A 19,417-nucleotide genomic window follows, 5' to 3' on the forward strand; every position below is an offset into this window, starting at 1 on the left:
TAGAATGTCACTCCTGATGCATCAATTCAAAAGCAGCACTAATAATCAGTAAAGGCTGAGGTAGCTTTTGAAAAAGTATACATATGTTACTATATTCTAAGAATTAGCTTTATTTGTGGCAGAGAGAAAATACAGTATTTCCAAGTACTTAAAAAATTAACTACATCAAAAGTTGTTGTGTTTCGTCTTATCCAATACATGTAATTATATGATGTTTTGGTATTGCAAAGCGCAAACCTGAACTATATGATTTCATCATGCTTACAAAATCCTTTATTAAAGAGAAAAACGGCCATGTTTAAGAGAAGCTGAATTAAAACTGCATATCAGATTTGGCATTTTAAAAGCAAAATCCATTTTCAGGCACCTTAAGGTTGGTTAGAGACATGAAAAACCAACCCACTGATCACGAGGAATGGTTGCAAGTATCATTGCAGAACCAGCACACATATTTTTCTTTTAATTTTTTAATTTGACTGTAGCTCTCTGAAAAAGACTTTTACTTTTCTAACCCACCATAAGTGCCTGGACCTGAATTATATTTAAATATTTTGGTTGTAGTTATTTTGCCGTAATAAGTGTTAAATTAAAGTATTATCCTCTACATGCTATAGGCCATACACTTCAGTTTACAAATGCAATTGTAGAACTGGCTTCTAATTACACTCAATTCACCATATTTGACAGCAGCTGATATCTTCTTCTTTTCCTTTCAGCTTTTCCCTTCAAGGGTCGCCACAGGGAATCAATTGCCTCCCTCTAACCCTGTCTTCTGCATCCTCTTCTCTCACACCAACTACCTTCATGTCCTCTTTAACCACATCCATAAACCTCCTCTTTGGTCTTCCTCTAGGCCTCCTGCCTGGCAGTGGGAAACTCAGCATCCTTCACAGCAGCTGATATAATAGCGTCATCTCCAGTAATAATAACAAACGGTAAAAAAAATGTATTTTTGTGTTTGTTTTTATTCATATTAAAATGAATTAAAAGCTGAATATGTGCAATGTTGTACTATTTTGTTTACATTAAACTCCTCTACAGCAGAGGTTCTATCCCCGCCTCCCTGTCTGAGAAAAACTACTGTGATTGGCAAACCCACCCCTGCCATCGAATCCCAGTGACCAATGAGCGTTAAGGACCCAAAACGTCATCATTAGATGCCGGAAGAAGTGTCACATGTATCAACCTCTAAAATCCTGTGGAATGAGCAGACAGCTACTGTTGGGTAACTCATTTATCCAAAAGCGTTCATAGATGTTTGAGCAACACTAATTAAATGTGATTGTGATTTTTCTCTTTGTTCAGTAATTTTATTGACAGTGCTACGTGTTTATTATGAACACGGTCCCTGTGAGGCTGTGCTGCTCTGCGTTGTTGTTAGTGAAAGGCTCAGTTCTCGCTGCTTGTCCTCCGTCAGTCGCACGCTGTGATTCTCGCTTCCACCGGACTGTTTTCCATTTTATCCGGAAAATGGCCACCAATAATAATAATAATAATAGTAATAATTTCCCGGGTCCAAGAAAAGCCAAGCATAAAGAGCCGCTGCGCAAAGTGAAGACCAAAGAGAGCAGATCTAAACGAGGAGACAGTCATGGACCGTCCACGGTTTACCTGCAGGTGGTCGGTGCTGGCAGCAGGGACAATCATGCGTCTCTTTACGTCTTCTCCGAATTCAACAGGTAATGTACACACTTATATCATGTTTTCAGTTTTTAAAGCTTTACTTTGAAAGCAGAACTCTGGTAACGTCCTGGCTTTGGCTGAAAACATGATACACTTTTACACAAGCACTGAAACATAAGCTAGTAGTAGGAGAAAGGCTGTTTTGCTGACATCCACTTGTTCTCATTTTCCTGCAGTGATGTCAAAGTATCCTCCAGGGTGTGTCAGTACACTGCAGCATCACCATTTGTTGTGGTTGAGGCTTTAACAATCAGTTTCATCACTTGACCTGTGTATTGGCTTTCAAAATAACTCTTTAAATGCTAGTTCCATGAAATGTGAAAATGTTATGTCTCATATGGTGTAACACCGGCCTAGGTATCTAAAATAGACTTTTACTATAAATGGTACACAGATGCTGTCAACAGAGTCCCTATTTACCTTTCTGTAGCCAAAATATTTCCATACAACTAATGGTTTGTTTCTCTTCCTTGTCACTTATTCTCTCCTGTTCCTTGCTCATTTTGCTGTGCACATATGAAGCCAGCAAGTCAAGAAACTCTTGTGACTAAAGTGACCCTGATAAATGGCCACAGTTTCCCATAGGTCTGAAGATATTGTGTTTTGTGTGTCAGCCAGTCCAAAATCAGAAGATATTTGCTTTAGTATCAGAAAATGTTAAAATCAGCATATTCCTCAGCTTGTTCCATCTCTTCATTAGGGCAAGAGGCATTCGGCTAGTTATCTGCTATTAAATCATCAAGTACTTTGGTAATCAGTTAATCAATTTGAGTAATATTTTTGAGAAAAAAGTGAGTAATTCTCCAATCGAAGATTCTTAAATGTGATTATTTCACGGTTTCCTGCCTCCTTTATGATAGTATACTGAATATCTTTTATTTGTAGATAAAAGAAGGCTTTGAGTGATGAGGACCCTTAGCACACATGAGCAAAGCCAGCCTCATTGGTACCCATATTTAAGAAGATGCTATATAACAACCCTAACAAGCACTTCCCTCTTGTCTGCTGCAGGTACTTGTTCAACTGTGGTGAAGGAACACAGAGACTCATGCAGGAACACAAGTAAGCTGGTTGGAACATTGTCATTATCTCAGTCTGTCAGTAGAGAAAAGAAACAGAATGAATACATTTCTGTTTCTGTGGCAGGTTGAAAGCTGCTCGCTTGGACAACATCTTCCTGACCAGACTGAGCTGGGAGAATGTGGGAGGTTTATCAGGTCAGTGGAGTCTGATTCAGAACAAAGAGGTGTTTTGTAAATTAAGAAAACTACGACAAAATAATCAACGTCACTCACACTGGTGCTCTACAAGAACACTGTGTCTGCTACTAAAATTCCATCAAATTAATATTCATGTTAACATTTATACAATTATAGGACTTAATGGGAGTTAAATGTCACCGTCACAGCCACCACATGTACAATTAGTGTTCATCTGTAGGGGATCATTTCTGCAAATTATTCAGAATAGAAAGAAAGTAAAAACGGACAGCGAGCAACAACAAGCTGTTTACTGTTCATGATTTCATACATTTGAAGGGTGCTGAATATACTGAAACTATAAGTGTGTAACTACCATACTATGTAATATGCCAGAACAAGACCCAATGCATCCATTCATTATTTATGCACCGTGTAATCCTCATTACGGTCATGAGGGAGCTGGAGTCTATCCCAGCTGACTTAGGGTGACTAGGGCTACACATAGAAACAAACAATCCCACTCCTATTCACAACTATGGACAATTTAGAATTATCAGTTAACCTCAGCATATTTTTGGACTGTGGGAGGAAGCTGGAATACCTGGAGAAAACCCACACATGCACAGGAAGAACATAGAAACTCCATGCAGAAAGATCCCAGAAAGGCCGAGACACAAACCAGGGTTCTTCTAGCTGCAAGGTGAAAGTGCTAACCACCAATCCACTGTGCAGCCATTATACACAGTATGTAAAATATACTTTGCCACAAATACCCAGATGTTCTCCTACATCTGGTCGGATTTGCTGTATGCAAGCTAGTAAGCTTTTCTGACCATTCTTACCCACAATACTCTACTCAGTTATGTCACGCTTTAGCCACCAAGATGACGTGTCATTTCGTGCTACAGACTGCAGCCTCAGATTTAATGTACATTATTCTAATGAAGTAGTCTTTCCCGGTTGTAAACAGTCTGAACTCTGTTAGAGCAGCTGTGGTACTTGAAGTAAAAGTATTCAATCTGGAACACAGCCAGACAGTGAAGACAGCAGGAAGAGTCTCCTCACGTGTACCTGCTGGAGTTCATACCACAGGAGACCTGGCTGGATATTTGCATGAATAAGCAGATGTTCAGCTCTGAGGCCATTAGTGAAGATAATTTTTTCCATTATCCGGCTGCACTATGAATTATTCTCCACAAAAATGCAAATTGGAGACGAACAGCGAGTCTCAGAAGAATGGACTTCTCCTTGGTTAGGGTGAAGTTGATTTGCTGCAGGTGTCCAAATCCCCCAGACTTTAATATTCCTTCATTTCAATGTGGGTTTGATCCACTGTGGAATCATTTTCTCTGCACTTGGTCTCATTAGAATCACCCTACTGTTACTCAGCTAATTTAAAACGAGGTTTCATTAGTAAGAAATAATTTTCTCCATCATCCACTGTGAAATGCTCAGTGTTTGTCCTTGTTTCCCTCCTGAGAAGTAGTTCGGAGATGCTAATCATCAGCTAAGACACTTTTACATCATTTTCATCTGACAGAAGGCTTGCTGATTGGAGTCTTGTGTTCTTTATGTAGTAAATTCTGTATCTCTGAGTTTCTTTTCTACCACTCAGGGAACAAAGCTTGATGTACTGACCTTCTGATCACTTTGAATACAACTGATCCAGATTTGTGTTTTAAAGTTCCGTCCACTACCCCCGCAAACCTTCAACCCAGACATGATTTCACTCTGAGAAAGCCTCTCTTTGCTCAGACCCAACAATCTGACACTTTGAATTAGCTCTGATGACACATTTTCCACTATCACAATGCTGCTCAGTGAGCAGTGGTCTGCTTCAGTTTCATTGCAGATGGAGAAATAGACCAGAATCTGTTTTTAACCGTTTCTCAGCTTTCTGATGATTTCTAATTTTACATGGAAATCTTACAGATATTTAATGTGCCTTGGGACCTATTTGTATATCGATATTTATGCTTTTTTCAGTGACTTTTGAGCAAAATGTGTAGGTCATGCCTTAATTCATTCATATATGTTACCTATGTGCAGGTAAAATATGAAAATTTCACTTTGGAGGGTTGGTTTTTTTCTGTAGTTTTACTTGGATGAATTTTGTTTTCACTCTAAAGTTTGTTTCCTGCATCTTTATCTCCATCTCGTCTCTTCTGTGTTTCAGGGATGATACTAACTTTGAAGGACACTGGCGTAACCGAGTGTGTTCTCTCCGGACCTCCACAGCTGGTGAGAAACTAAATCACAACATAAACACGCCTGCGGGAGCTTTTAATGCAACAAGGACTCACTTTGCATCTGCTGTCTGCCTTTTTCTTTTTTCCCCAATCAAAGGACAACTATCTGAATGCCATCAAGTCATTTTCTGGACCGCTGGAAGACATCAAGCTGTGTACGTTGAATTAAATCAGATGCATGTATTATTTTTGTGTGATGTAGTTCTGTGTGATGTTTACGGTGTCATGATATCGCAGCGGTTCGGCCGTACACTGAAGAGATGCACAAGGACGAAACCATGACGGTTTATCAGGTGCCAATATTTGGTGAGTTTTTTTTCTCCTTTTTAAATTTCGTTCAGCTTCAGAAAGACTCCTGATTGTCAGCTGACTCTTTTTTTTTATGTTATCTAAGCAGCCAAGTCGAAGGATGATGACAAGAAACTGTCCCCCGCTCGCAGCAGCCCCACTCAGGGCTCTCTGAAGGAAGACGACTTTTACATTAACAACAGTGCTGATAATCCTGGTGAGTCCAGGAGATGATAGAAGAAACTTCAGGGGTTTTAAAGATGATACAAAATGAAGAGAGGAGGCAAAAGCCAGACCATGTTCTGGAGTAAAAGTGAAAATCCAGGATGCAGGAAAATAGGCTCAGATCAGCTTTACTTTCACCCTGCGCTTGTAGCTTTCTATCAGTCTATGAAGGGGAGAAAAAAGACAAATAGCAAACAGAATGAATAATAAATTAAAATGTATGATAGAAAATAAATAATGATCCCAATCTAGCTTGACAGGAGACAAATTTCTCATCAAAAGTTAGTATTTTTTGAATTGTCTGGAATATTTCTTGGTTATTGAGCAAATTCTGCATTTTTACACCTGATAAAGGTTTATGATAAATCCACAAACTGACAGCAGATGTTTAAAGGATTTAGCCAATATTTCATTGTAGTATGTTAGTGTATGTACAGTAAACATGTCATTTTGAAAGAATCCATGCACAAATACGTTAACAAGATAATACGAGATAGAAAATGTATCCATTACAATCAATAGATGCACTGTAATTGCACTGATTTGATGCTATGTTCAGAGTTTGGCTTTTTTGGAAGTGTAATCCTTTATTTGATTCCAAACCGTCTCCGGTTCTGTTTTGTGAAATGTGCATTTATCATCAATATCAGCAAATCTGGAAATCGTTTTTATCACGGGTGTGGATATACACTCCCTGTCCTAAAAGAAATCACCACTTGGATTAAACTAAGCAAATAGGTATAGGGTCCATTGGATAATCACTGCAGTGATGAATAAGTTTCAGCTGCAACAACTTATTTCACCCTATTTGTTGCAGTGAGGAGCTTCTCATTTCTTAAACAACCATGTTGGAAGACTTATCCTGTGGTCTTGGAAAGGATGTTAATCTGTTTCAGAAGGGTCAAATTATTGGCCTGCATCACGCAAAGAAAAGGAGAGTTCTGAAACTACTAACATCAGGTTAAGAACCGTTCAATGCATGATTCAAACCTGAAGGACGAGGGTGAACCATCATCTTTGAGGAAGAAATGTGGTCAGTTATGTGGTCTTTACCCTGTTCCAAAGTGATGGGCGCATCACAGTAAGAAGAGAGGCAGATGAAGTGATGCATTCATGTCTAGTGCCTAAAAGCCTGTGGGGGTTAGGGTTATGATCTGGGGTTGGTCAGGTTCAGAAACATTATGTTCCCAAAGAATGAGGTCAACTGACTACCTGAATATACTGAATGACCAGGGGCCTCATTTATAAAACATTGCGTAGGATCCAGACTAAAGTTTGCGGACGCCGAAAATACGAAAAGGGCGTATGCCCCTCGCCCCTGATTTATAAAACTTTGCGTAAGCACAGCTGCATGCAATTTCTTGATAAATCACACACCAGCTGGAAGATTGCACAGGTGGATCCACCTCACATTCCGCCCACAACACACCCACATTTTACCATGAATGGTCAATGCAAAGTAACTCATGAATGTATCTGTATATAAATAAGCTGCTGATCCACGGCATTTCACGCAGCGCCGGCCGGCAGTCTTCACTGCTGTGCGTCAGGATGAATGAATCATGTGTGACCCAGGCCACCCTGCCACTAAATTTGTTATGATCATGTCCGATGTACAAATAATTTGCACACTGATTGAATGTACATTTTTTCGGTTCACATAGAGAAATTCATCTTCACTCGGGAGTTGTGGTGTGAAGCATGTGTGCCTGCGTGCCTGTACAGGGCTGATTAATGGTTGGACACTCATCCCATTCGGCCGCATATGGATAAATAAACAAAATTCTTTACTTTTTTTTGCCTTTTTACTGTGATAGTTGCATTGAAGAGTGACAGGAAATGGGGAGAAGAGTCTGGGGAAGACATGCATAAAGTACCGCGGGCAGGAACCGAACCCGAGCCACTGCGTCGGAGACCGCCCCTACAAATGGATGAGCCATACAGGCGCCGGGTGATCAGTAAACAAAATTATTTAATAAAGATCACCGCACCGGCCCCAGATACCGGCCCTTCGGTCAAACGACCGAATGAAATAACGTTCAATCCGCTCCTGTTAATATATGAACATAGTTCTGCAAATACAGTCGTCGGCCAAATGGCGCACTATAGGAACATCTACAACAATGAGGGTTTATGATTATCCGGCTCTACAAGTCTAATATGTGATAATAAAGGTTTGAGATCAGTCTGGTTTCAATTCGCCACTTCATCCTCCGGCACTGCCGTTCCCTCTGTCTCCAAAATGTGCTTAAGCAAGCATCAAAGTTGGCGCACCGGTGCGCACATTCTCACGTCAAGTTTTTTTTTAGAAATCACAACGAACACAGCGTACGCCACTTTCTACGCAAAGTTTGTGATTTACGCCCTGTTTTGTGCGTAAAGAAGCATCAAGAATCAAGGTTGGTGCGCACATTCTCACGCCAAGTTTGTTTTTATAAATCACAACCTTTGCGTAGACTTTCTAGCCCTGTTTTGTGCGTACGCAAGCTTTATAAATGAGGCCCCAGGTCTTTCCATCAGTGGAGTTTTTCTTCTCTGATGACATGGACATGTTCCAAGATGACGATGTCAGGATTCATAGTGAATGAGTGGTTCAGGGAGCATGACATGTCATTTTCACTCATGGATTGGCCTCCAGAGTCCAGACCTCAGCCCCATTGAGAATCTTTGGGATGTGCTGGAGAAAGCTTGGTGCAGCGGTCCAACTCTCCCATTATCAATATAAGATCTTGGTAGAAAGTGAATGCAGCTCTGGACAGAAATAAATGCTGTGACATTGCAGAAACTTATCAAAATGATACCATGAGGAATGCATGTCGTTCTCAGAGCTAAAAGTGGTCCAATGAAATTTTAAAGAGTGCAACTTTTTTTTTGGACGGGCAGTGTAGAAACATGTATTGTCCGAACCGTTTACACCAACCAGTGTTAGCCTAGGTTTCTTCAGGGCAAATTTCCTTCTTGTTTGTTTGTTGTCGTCTTCACATTTGTGTTCTTCAGCCAGTTTGTGCAGAGAGCCTGATGCTTTGGTTGTGTTTCAGCCATTTCACGTCAAACTGAGGTATAAATAAAAGCATAAACGTGCAGAGTTGGACATCTTCTTTTATTTGTGTCAACTTTCTTGCAGGTGAACGACGAACAGCAGCGAGAGATGCATCTTTGATGGTTGCCTTTGTGTGTAAGGTAGGCCGCTGTAAACAACATCATCCTGTGTGCAAAGTTCAAGTTTAAGATGTTTGTATCTGACATTCTTCCTCTCTACCTGTCAAACATTTTTGCAGCTTCACCCTAGGAAAGGAAACTTCTTAGTTGCTCAAGCCAGAGAGCTCGGACTACCCATGTAGGTGGATTTATTTAAAGTTGGCATGTGGTCCAGTTGGTGTGTGCAGCACTGTTTGCTGTGCTAACACTGTTTATCGGTGCTAACCTTTGACTCTGATGATGTCCATGGGGCCCTCTGGCTGTATGCAAATGTCTGATGCTTGCTAGCTGTGTTGGTGAAGTTGTTGTTATAGTTTCTGGAAGTATTGAATGCTATCTTCTTCCCCATAGAGGCACAGCAGCCATCGGTCCGCTCATCGCAGCTCTGAAAGACGGGAAAAGCATCACGTATGAAGGAAAAGAGGTGCTGCATGAAAACTGACTCTGAAGCATTTTTCAGGCTGCAGCGCCACACTGTATCTGCTCACACTGTCACTGTCGTCTATCAGATCCGACCCGAGCAGGTTTGTACTCCCACTGACCCAGGACCGGTCTTCATGGTCGTCGAGTGTCCGTCTGAGGAGTTCGTCGACGCCGTTTGCGCCAATCAGCAGCTGAGAAGGTAACGGGTTTCATTTCAGAGCTGCAATTGAGCTCGTTTCTAGGAAAAAGCTGCATTTAACTTGAACCTGTCCTCCCCGTCAGATACCAGACAGGAAAGGCAGAAGACGCTGCAGCGCTGGTCGTCCACATGACTCCAGAGTCTGTCCTGAAAACAGACCAGTACAAGAAGTGGATGGAGAGGTTGGTTTGCTTTGTAACCAGACTAGATGGAAACTCAGCCTCTTTTTGTTGTCGAGTTTGACGCACTAAAATTTAGACGGTTCTGTGTTTTTGCAGGTTTCCATCCACAACAGAACACCTGATCCTCAATGAACAGGTGTGTACGGTCCACAACGTCAGGAGCCATAAGATTCAGGCGCAGCTCAACATGATTCACCCAGAGATCTTTCCACAGCTTCGAGCTTACAGAGCAAAGGTATCACCAGCGGTCCGTTCCAACACATTCCAGACACTTCTTGGCTTGTGCTTTTGATGATTAATTATACACCTGCATCAAATTTTGTGAATTCAGCCTGATTGGATTCCAGTTCTATCAGTTATGATGAAAGTTTGAGGCTTTTGTGTAAAAAATAGCATCTTGTCTTTTAATATCCAAATTTTTGATACTTCTTTGCTTTAGTATTCGGGTTAATGATACTTTTATGCATTAGTGTTTTCATAGCGATACATTAATATCCAGATTTAAGGTCCTTTGTATGTTAATATCCAAGTTTTCTATACTTTTATCTGTTATCATAGGTTCCTAATGTTTTTGTGCATTAATATCTAAATCATTGGCAGTTTTGTCCATTCATATCCAGGTTATTGATAGATTTGTATGTTAACATCCAGATTTTTGATACTTCTGTGTGCTAATATGCAGGTTTTCTTTGTTTTTTTTCTATTATTATCCAGGTTATGCATACTTTTGTGCACCAATACTGAGGGTTTTGATACTTTTTTGCATTCATTTCCAGGTGAAAAGTACATTTGTGCATTAATATTAAGGTTTAATACTTTTGCATTCATACCTAAGTTATTTTTGCCTGTTATTCAGATCATTAGTGCTTTTGTTCCTTAATACCCAGGTTTGATACATGTCTGTTTTATCAAGATTATTAATACTTTTACGTGTTTGTTTCCAGATTGTGAAGACTTTAGTTAAAAATCCATATTCTTGATACTGTTGTGCATTAATTTCTAGCTTATTAGTTTTTTTTTTTACTCATATCCAGCAGTTAAAAGAGTGTGTTCTGCTAGTAGCAATCATTGTAGCTGCAGAGATGAGGCTCCTCTCCACATTTTCCTTCATTTTGAAACTGCTATCCTTCAATTCAATCTATCACAACTTAAAACACCCGTAAACAAACATTGATGATGTGTTAAATCTCTGGAATTCCCACTGACCAACACTGCCTTTGAAAGCCTGTTAAAAGTCCACTGTCCTAAAACAATGGATGCTGTATTTCTAATAACGTGACTCAATAATGTCCTTTCATGGACTGAACTGTAAATGTATGCTGCACATATTAGCTCTACTCTTATTCTGTTCACTGTAGTTGCTGAGAGTCAATTAAAAGCAGAGTTCACAGGGTGATACGTCAGATATGGTGCATCAAAGTGTCTCTAAGCAACATCAAAAACTTTCTCATATCTTGGTGTTTTTTTCCCCTCAGGAGCCCCAGGCTGCCTTACACGTCCCGAACGTCAGAGCCGAGTGTCTGCTCAAGTTCCAGCTCAGACCTGTAATGGAGTGGCAAAGGTTAGTTTGTCCTTCAATCCCCCCAATTTAGCCAACATTACTCTGCAGCCACGAGCGCTGCCTTGTCACAGAAAACAATCTGGAATGGACGATTGCACTCAACCGCTTTCTTCTCCTCCTTTTTTAACCTCGTCTTGCAAGTGTCAGTGTTTTTTTTTTTTTTTCTCCCTTCACTGTTTCTGTCAAGTTCTGTGGAGGCACATCAAGGTCAGATGTGGAAAAAAAACAGGGTTTTTTTTTCCCCGGCAGTGTTTTTGCAGGCAGTGGTGTGTGTCTTGTTGACTCTGTGTCTCATTCGTTAGAGATGCCATCCCCTTCTGCAACTCTGAAAAGTTTGTGAAAGAAGCTTCTGAGGTCCCAAACTTTCTGGCAGAAGTGGACAAGTGCAAGAAGATTTGCTCCACTGGCGCCGCACAGCTTTCTGGTCAGTTCTGCAAACTAGACGCCTTAATTTTTCCCAAGCCTAACAAAATGTTTACTTTTAAAGGATGGTCCTTCAGTGGTGTTAAATGATGGTGAAAACTGTAGAATATTTTAAACTGCAGTGTCTTTTTCTGTCTAAATGTAGTGATTGTGCAGTGTGGTTGTGTTTTTCACTGCAGAGCAAGGACAAAAATACCCAGAGGTGATTTTCTTGGGAACAGGATCAGCTCTTCCGATGAAGATCAGAAACGTCAGCGGCACTTTAGTTAACATCAGGTACGAATGATTATCACATTGCTGTATTTCTGGCAACATGACAAAAATACTCACTCCGAATCTCAATATTATAGCAAAAGATAAAAAGAGCATTTCTTGTCTTGTGCTCCAGAATACAAAGAAATGACAATATTGACTGTAACTGGACATTGTGTTCTGAATAATATCAGACTAGTAGAACTATTAAGACAAAAAGAAATAGTTATTGTAATATTCCAGTGATGCATTTACACTGTACTCACAGGTAACTCACTGTCAATCAGAAACTGCTAAAGTGGACTGGTTTATATGCTGATTCACATGTGTTACCATGGTTACGCACATAAAGACCGTTCATGGCAAGAAGGAAGATTTTAATTTTTAAAGTGAAATACTGGTTATTAGTGATTTCTTTCAAAGTAGTCGAGACGTAGCTGTTATCAGCATTGTTTGCCACAAAAATGGCATCAAACTCGTAAAGAATCTCAATGTCAAGTTTATAGGAAATAGAAGGAATGCTACATAAATCATAGTCAATAGAATGTTTTTCCACTTGTGGGGTATTCTGGTGGTGGGAATGTGGCATTGTCAGACTGCGGATTTGTTTTTGTACCTGTCCTGTGCTTGCAGATGGAAATTAGCTTGTAGCTTAATCTGGTAAAAAGCATCTTTTCTCCTTTGGGAATAATGTTTTTATGTGTGGTCTCTGACAACTAAATACATGAACTAAACGACAGACAGATCATGAGGGAACAGATGTTTCATATCAAGCAAACTAATTATTTAGTTCCCATAAAACTAAATTAAGGGGGACAATAATCCGTGTTAATCAGATTATGAGAACACCATCTGCTGCACAGCTGATCCCGTTTGCGCTCAGTTTTATAAAGTTTATCGTGCATTTCAAATAAAACATTTTACAAGAAATACACATTCCATGATTTAAACGGTGCAAGGACAAGATAGAACCTGAAGCAGGTAGGTAATAGTCCCTTCTGTTGTCTTTAAACACAAAGTCTCAGATGCTTTAAATATGTTTAAACCAACATATTTTAAAGACTAAACTTCCAGTGTGTTTATGGCTGCACCATTTTATCAAATGCAATTACACTTAACCATCAGTTTATAAACTTAAACTAGTAAAGCCAGTATCAGATTGCTGGAGTTTTGAGCTTATTTAATCTCAATTTCAAGGTTGCAATGTTTACAATTCTACAATTTCTTTTAGCAGATGCTTTTATCTAAAGTGACGTACATCTGAGAGTTCAGTTTTTGAGGATGTTTTCTCTATTAAACAATATATAATTTTTCAGCAAACCTTTTACTGTCTGCAGTCAGTTTAAGGAATTACAAACAAAAGTTAGTGCAGATCTTTTAAACCTGAAACTGTGGCCTGTAATAAGCGGTGCTGTACAGTATCCACAGGCTAGTTTTCTGTTCTGTGTAACTGAATCATCTGCTGGGTCTACCGTAGAGATACACTTATTTACTCTGTTGAAATTCTTGCATCAGAATCTACAAGAGCTGACAAACAAAAACAAGCCGCGCCGTAACATGAAACGAGTCAAGTGTCCGGAGAAAGCCGCACTCAGCTGCTGTTTGTAGTTGTGTGTTTTTGCTGTGGATGTTTTCCTCTCGTCTCGCTCATATTTAATGAACTGTCTGTGTTCACACGAAGCCCGAGTCAGTCTTTGCTGCTGGACTGTGGAGAGGGAACCTTCGGTCAGCTCTGCAGACACTACGGGGACGACGTGGACGACGCTCTGTCCAAGATCTCTACAGTCTTCATCTCACATATGCACGCCGACCATCACACAGTGAGAAGCCGAGTCCCATTGATAAATTAAAACAAACTTATATCCAGCCTCCTCTAACTACTAATGCTGATATTCAATCTTTTCTCTCAGGGGCTGCTGAAGCTGCTGTACCAAAGAGAAAGAGCGCTGGTGTGTAGGAGAGGATGCTTTTTTGTTACTCTGACTGATTACAGTGTAGTTCAATCATGTAAAGCCTTCTTTTTTTGTGTGTGTGAACTTGTAAATAATAAAACTTCACAGAATGTGTTATATTTACATCTCCAGACAACCCTTGGGAAGCCGTTTAGCCCCATCTACCTGGTGGCTCCGATTCAGATTATGACCTGGCTCAACCAGTATCACCACTACTGCGAGGAGATCCTCAGCCATATCAAGTATGTGGACACAAAGAAAATCTTTACACAGCATAAATCTCCCTCAGGCTGCATTTCTGACAATAGCATATGGGGGAATAAAGAGCTAATAATTTCTTTGTACTGACCAGATTCTGTAAAATAAACAAAGTAAAAATCTTACACTCCTTGATTGAGCTCTAAATCCATTAGTGACTCAGCAGCATTGCCAGCTGTCACGTGACAAAAATCTTGTAACTTTTTGGCTGAACTGCAGGCTGTGTTCACGCAGAGCAGATAGCAGGATGGAAACTAATAAAAGTGTAGTTGGTACAAAATCTAAAGTATGTAAAACCACCTTTTTTATAAACACCCGTGTGCATGTTTTAATGATTTATGGCATTCTAGATTTGTGAGTTTTTATATGTCTACTTCTAGTCATGGTTGTGCCGTTTCCATAGATGTACAGAATTTAATATTGCCGTGAAAAATGAGACCACAGTGAATGAAAATGTGCCAGGAACAAAACAGCCCAGAAACTGCTTGAGGTTAAGAAAATTAATGATTCACTTACTGAAATCTAAAATCCTCAATTATACATCTTCTAGTTCTCAAACTTGTTGCCCACAATTGTGTCAAATTTTCAGTTGATTTAAAAAAAAAAAAAAAAGCTCTTAAGTTGTGATGTGTTGTAGTAAAAGATGGTTGAAAGATATTTTTTAATAATTACTAAACAGTAGTAGCACCTCTCAGCTTCTAATGTCAGATATTTATAGTTTATTAGCTGCTAGTGTGATGTAGGACTTAGTTTTAGTTAATGAGTAACTGGCACACCAGGGGGTGCTGGAGAGAGCGGAGAAACCGGTACATTTAGTTTATTATCATTCATTTTACTGTTGATTGGGACCAAACTGACTGTAATACATTTTAGATTACATCATTTCACCACGCTTTATTAAGAAGCTGTTTTTTAGGGATTCCAACCACATCTAAGATCATGAGATGCTCCAAAAAACTAGTACAAGGAGCTTGAGTTGAGATTTAATCACATGTTTTCATCCTACGGTCAAGAGTAAACTTCTGCCTTTAAAAACTAATGGTTAGTGATTCTAGCTGACCTGATGTCACCTTTAAAGGATAATTAAAGGTTTAATTTAATCTCGGCTTGCAGCAGTGACATACAAGTGTAATCTAGGATCTTGTGGCATCGGTGGTTTGTACAACAAAGCACGCCCTTCAGCTTTATTTATGTGTGTATTTGGATGTGGAACAACTTGGAGAAGAGAGTTCAGCACAGTTTCCAGCCTGATGTTCCTCTTCTGTTACATCTGTTGTGTTTTTCAGTGTGATCCCAAACAAATTTCTGTGTGACGGCATCGAGGTGCCCAAGCAGAGGACCAGGTCGCTCATCCAGGGTTTACTGAAAAAGAACGATCTGGAGAAGGTCTGCAGCCGTTTGGACGTCACATCCTTTCATACTGAAGCTTTTCAAGTTTATTAAGTTGCTTTTGCTTCTGTGCATCTCAGTTCGGGACGTGCATCGTGCGTCACTGCAAGAACGCCTTCGCCTGCAGCTTCACCCACCGGTCCGGCTGGAAACTCGCCTTTTCTGGCGACACGATGCCCTGCGACGCATTCGTAAACCTCGGTCAGTAACACTCAGAGAGATTAAAGTCCATACATCACCGGAGTGTATACACACACACACATGCGTAGCAGCAAATCGAGCATGTGGTTTCAGTATTTCAGTGATTCATATTAGGTCATCTTATCTGTATCTTGACTACATGGGTTGTTCTGAATAATTTATCTGATCTTTCTTAATGCTTTCGAGCACTCTCGTAGCTGGCAGCCTTTTCTAATGGTTCCTACGGGATCCCACTTCATTGACTCTTCTTAAATTGCTTGACTGGATTCTGTCCAAGCAAAGCCTCCCAGAGACAGCGAGTGTATCCCATGCCTGTTCATTATAGATGGCTCAGCTCACCAGACAAACAGGGCGTGCCGATTCTTGATTATGCCGACTACCTGATTGATTTCCTGCGGGACAGGAAGAGGCTGTAAGTGCTTATCTCCGAGTCTGTGATTCAGGCTTCTGATTCCCTCTTTTTGTTTTGTTTGGGGTTTTTTTGCAGGAAAGAATGCGACCTTTCTAATCCACGAGGCCACGCTGGAAGATGAGCTGGCAGAGGAAGCTGTAGAGAAGAGGCATAGGTGAGTAAAACAAACTGTGCGCCGCTAAGTAGCTCTGCAGGTTCTTTAATGTGATTTACGGAAATGTAGAAAATGAGGGGAAAAAAAAGGGCGACGGCAGTAAAAGCTGTGTGTCAGCCAGAGAAAGACTTCACTTTCTTTTCTGATTGAGGCTGCCATTATTTTCTGAGTGCATTGTTAAATTTCTTTACTCTCCGCAGATATTGACATTGATTTTTGCGCCTCTTTTATGGCGTCTGTCTTCACAAAAGCATCTTTTATGTCCTCAGAAGACAATATTCCCATTGAAAATTTGTCTCGAGAAGCAGAGGAACGTAAATCTCTGACTTTAAGCTTCGTGCTTTCTGACAGCACCACATCCCAGGCCATCGGTATCGGCATGAAGATGAACGCTGACTTCATCATGCTGAACCACTTTAGCCAGCGATACGCCAAAATCCCTCTTTTCAGTGAGGACTTCAACGACAGGGTGGGAATATCATTTGACCACATGAGGGTAAGTAGCAATGCGGATGTGGCAACTTCATATAAAGATGTTCATTCATCCAGTAGCCACGTGTGCTTTCTTAATCCCTGCTGATTGGCTTTAACATAAAGTCTTTCCACTGGAATTGACAGCTGATTAATAGAACAGGAAAGTCTTTTTTTCTAGTCATAATTGCACCTGAATGCATCACTCCACAAGAATGCAATTGCTAGATGCTGCAGAAAGTATGTATGTTCTTGTGATGAAGTCTACATGCTGGACAAATATATACAGATCATTATTGAGTAAAATGGAGTCTGTACTCTTGTATGTAACCCTCTGAACCCCAAGACTTTCGTGTCTGTTTCTTTCCTTGTCATTCTTCCTCACTGTGGGATCAGTTTTTCCTGCAATGTAAAGTTCTTCACTTCTATGGAAACAACTTAACCATGAGTAAAAGTAGAAACAGCATTGGTCTTCTGTGCAGTATGGTGACGTTACATTACAATTTTTTTTAAAAAGGAAACATTTTTTTAGACATTTAGAAATGTAAAATGAGGTGTTGTTTGAATTTCCGTAACAGGACTGTTGGTTGCAGTTGAGTTGCTTATAGCTTCTCAATTGCCCACAGAACTTTTAATTTTTCCAAACAGCTGATTTTTGGTAGTCTTTTTAAAAAATTGTGTTGATCTACTGGAAATGATTTGGACACGTTTTCCATTGGGTCGGCACATCACCCACGATTAGTTTAAGGATCGTTCCAAGAGTTGAAAATACTACAATTCCTTCTGTTTTTAACAGTTTCTGGCTCTGTTTAATGTTGTAATTTGGCTCAATACTGAAAAGATAACGTGCCTTTGAAATCCACCGGCAGGTTTTAGGGTTCAGAGGATTAATCCTTGCAACAATATTTATTAAAATAAAACATCATGGTGACTTTTACAGAGAAAAAAAACAAACAAAACGTGGAAATCTAACATGATCAACTGTAAAGAGAAAGGAGTGAAATAAACCGGACTGCTGAATAAAACTGCCGAAATAAGAGAATATAAATTCTATTACAGCTGTGGATATGAAGGAATCATTCTAAAGTGTCACAGATTTTTCATGAGGCTCATTCCTTTAGGAGTTAAAGTTCAGACTGGTGCAGCATCTTGACCATTTCTTCTTCCCCCAGATTTGCTTCGGAGACTTTAAAATCCTCCCCAAACTCATTCCCGCACTCAAAACCCTCTTTGCCGAGGAGATCGGCGAGATGGAGGCGCAAAGGGAGAAGAGGGAGTTGAGAAATCCAAGAGGAAGCTTCGCCGATTGGGCCAGAGAGCCGAAGACGTCCGGAGGGTCCGAGATGGACCGAGGAGCCAAAAGAGAGCAAGAGGAGGCGGCGACAGACGAAGTAGAAATGAAGAGGCTGAAAACCAACTGATTTAATAGAGTTTCATTCAATCATGGGTTCAGAAAAAAAGGACTTTAAATTAGAGAGTCAAGCATTATTTTATTTAAATGAACTGGAGATTTTTATTTGGCTTGTGTGGTTTGGCTGAAGAAGAGGCCTTGCTTGCGTTGCAGTGTGCAAAATCTAAGCGATGAATATAGTTTGTTTTTCATTAAACAGAATAAAGCAATACCACAATTTCTGTAGATTCATATAGCTATGTGCAGTGTCTTTTTTGACAAGTCATCTTCAGTGTTTTTTCAAATAGATTTTATTTTATGCTAGTATTTACTATTGCAATTTTAGGTCACCTTTTAGGTCCAAATGAAATATGCTCTCAGGAGGTGTTCTATCAACACTTCCTTATTCCTGTATAGTACAGTTATCATATTCAGAACATACAATTGCAGACAAACATGGCTATGTAAGGGGGAGCATTGCAGCAGAGCTACATTAGTTAGGGCTTTAGCTGAGGCTAATGAGTTAAAAGCATTTTCAAGTTTAACAGCAGAACTGACTGGTTGAGAACTGTAATTGAACATTATACCTGTAAAACTTTGTTCCCATCAAACTTTGCTGCAGCATTTTCTATCCATTAGGAGATATTTGCATGTGAACAAAAATATAGGTTTACTTATCAAAGACAATGCACATAACTAAACACTGCTGGAAATATCTGAAAGCTTTTATTCATCTGTAGCTTTTACAGTGCCTTTCTTTAAAAAAATAAATTGTTTTAAGCAGAACTTGTATTTATTTATTAGTTTATTTGTCAGGGACCATGTACAAATGCATTATTCTTGAAAAGAAGAGATGCTTTGTACCAGATTTAGCTATTGCTAAATAGCTGCTAGCATGGCAGTAACAGTCCTGGTCATGTTTTATGCAAGGCTGTGACCTTATTTAAAATTTATTTTGAAGCTTTAATTAGTATTACTGCAACTTTAATGAAGCTTGGTTTATCATCCATTTATTCATAACTTTTAATGGCTCATTTTGACTTAGTTAACTGGTAGCTAATGAGATTTAACCTTAAAGTATATGTAAAATATACAGTCTTTAATTTAACTCTGCAACAGCAGATTGTTCTTAAACTTTTTTTTTTTTAGGTTTTTGAATTTTGCTTAACAGCTTTTTAAAGCTTGATTTACTTTTTTTTGTTCAGATAAGTGGTATTTAGTATAGATCACCCGTTTTATAACAAATGTAGATAAACCAATATTACATCCATAATTATTTAGTTTTTGAAATTCACTCAGGCACCA

The 19,417-nt window shown here is 39.6% G+C and overlaps 1 protein-coding gene across 2 annotated transcripts; it reads left to right on the forward strand.

Moving 5' to 3' along the window:
• The first annotated feature begins 1,162 nt into the window (after nt 1-1,162).
• elac2 (elaC ribonuclease Z 2) lies at nt 1,163-18,364 on the forward strand. Of its 2 annotated transcripts, none has more exons than XM_022198448.2 (24): nt 1,163-1,679; nt 2,695-2,745; nt 2,830-2,900; nt 5,062-5,126; nt 5,232-5,289; nt 5,372-5,440; nt 5,529-5,639; nt 8,772-8,827; nt 8,926-8,984; nt 9,197-9,269; nt 9,355-9,467; nt 9,551-9,649; nt 9,746-9,884; nt 11,125-11,210; nt 11,513-11,634; nt 11,813-11,909; nt 13,567-13,705; nt 13,796-13,834; nt 13,970-14,079; nt 15,382-15,481; nt 15,565-15,685; nt 16,173-16,251; nt 16,603-16,747; nt 17,895-18,364. In XM_022198448.2, exons 1-24 carry the CDS (start codon nt 1,336-1,338, stop codon nt 18,141-18,143), a joined length of 2,595 nt encoding a protein of 864 aa, XP_022054140.2. In that variant the 5' UTR covers nt 1,163-1,335; the 3' UTR covers nt 18,144-18,364. The 2 variants fall into 2 exon arrangements, with proteins under 2 accessions (XP_022054140.2, XP_022054141.2); XM_022198449.2 differs by having other exon boundaries at nt 5,532-5,639.
• Nucleotides 18,365-19,417: the final 1,053 nt, after the last annotated feature.

This window comes from Acanthochromis polyacanthus, chromosome 21, assembly GCF_021347895.1.
Source record: "Acanthochromis polyacanthus isolate Apoly-LR-REF ecotype Palm Island chromosome 21, KAUST_Apoly_ChrSc, whole genome shotgun sequence".
NCBI lineage: Eukaryota > Metazoa > Chordata > Actinopteri > Pomacentridae > Acanthochromis > Acanthochromis polyacanthus.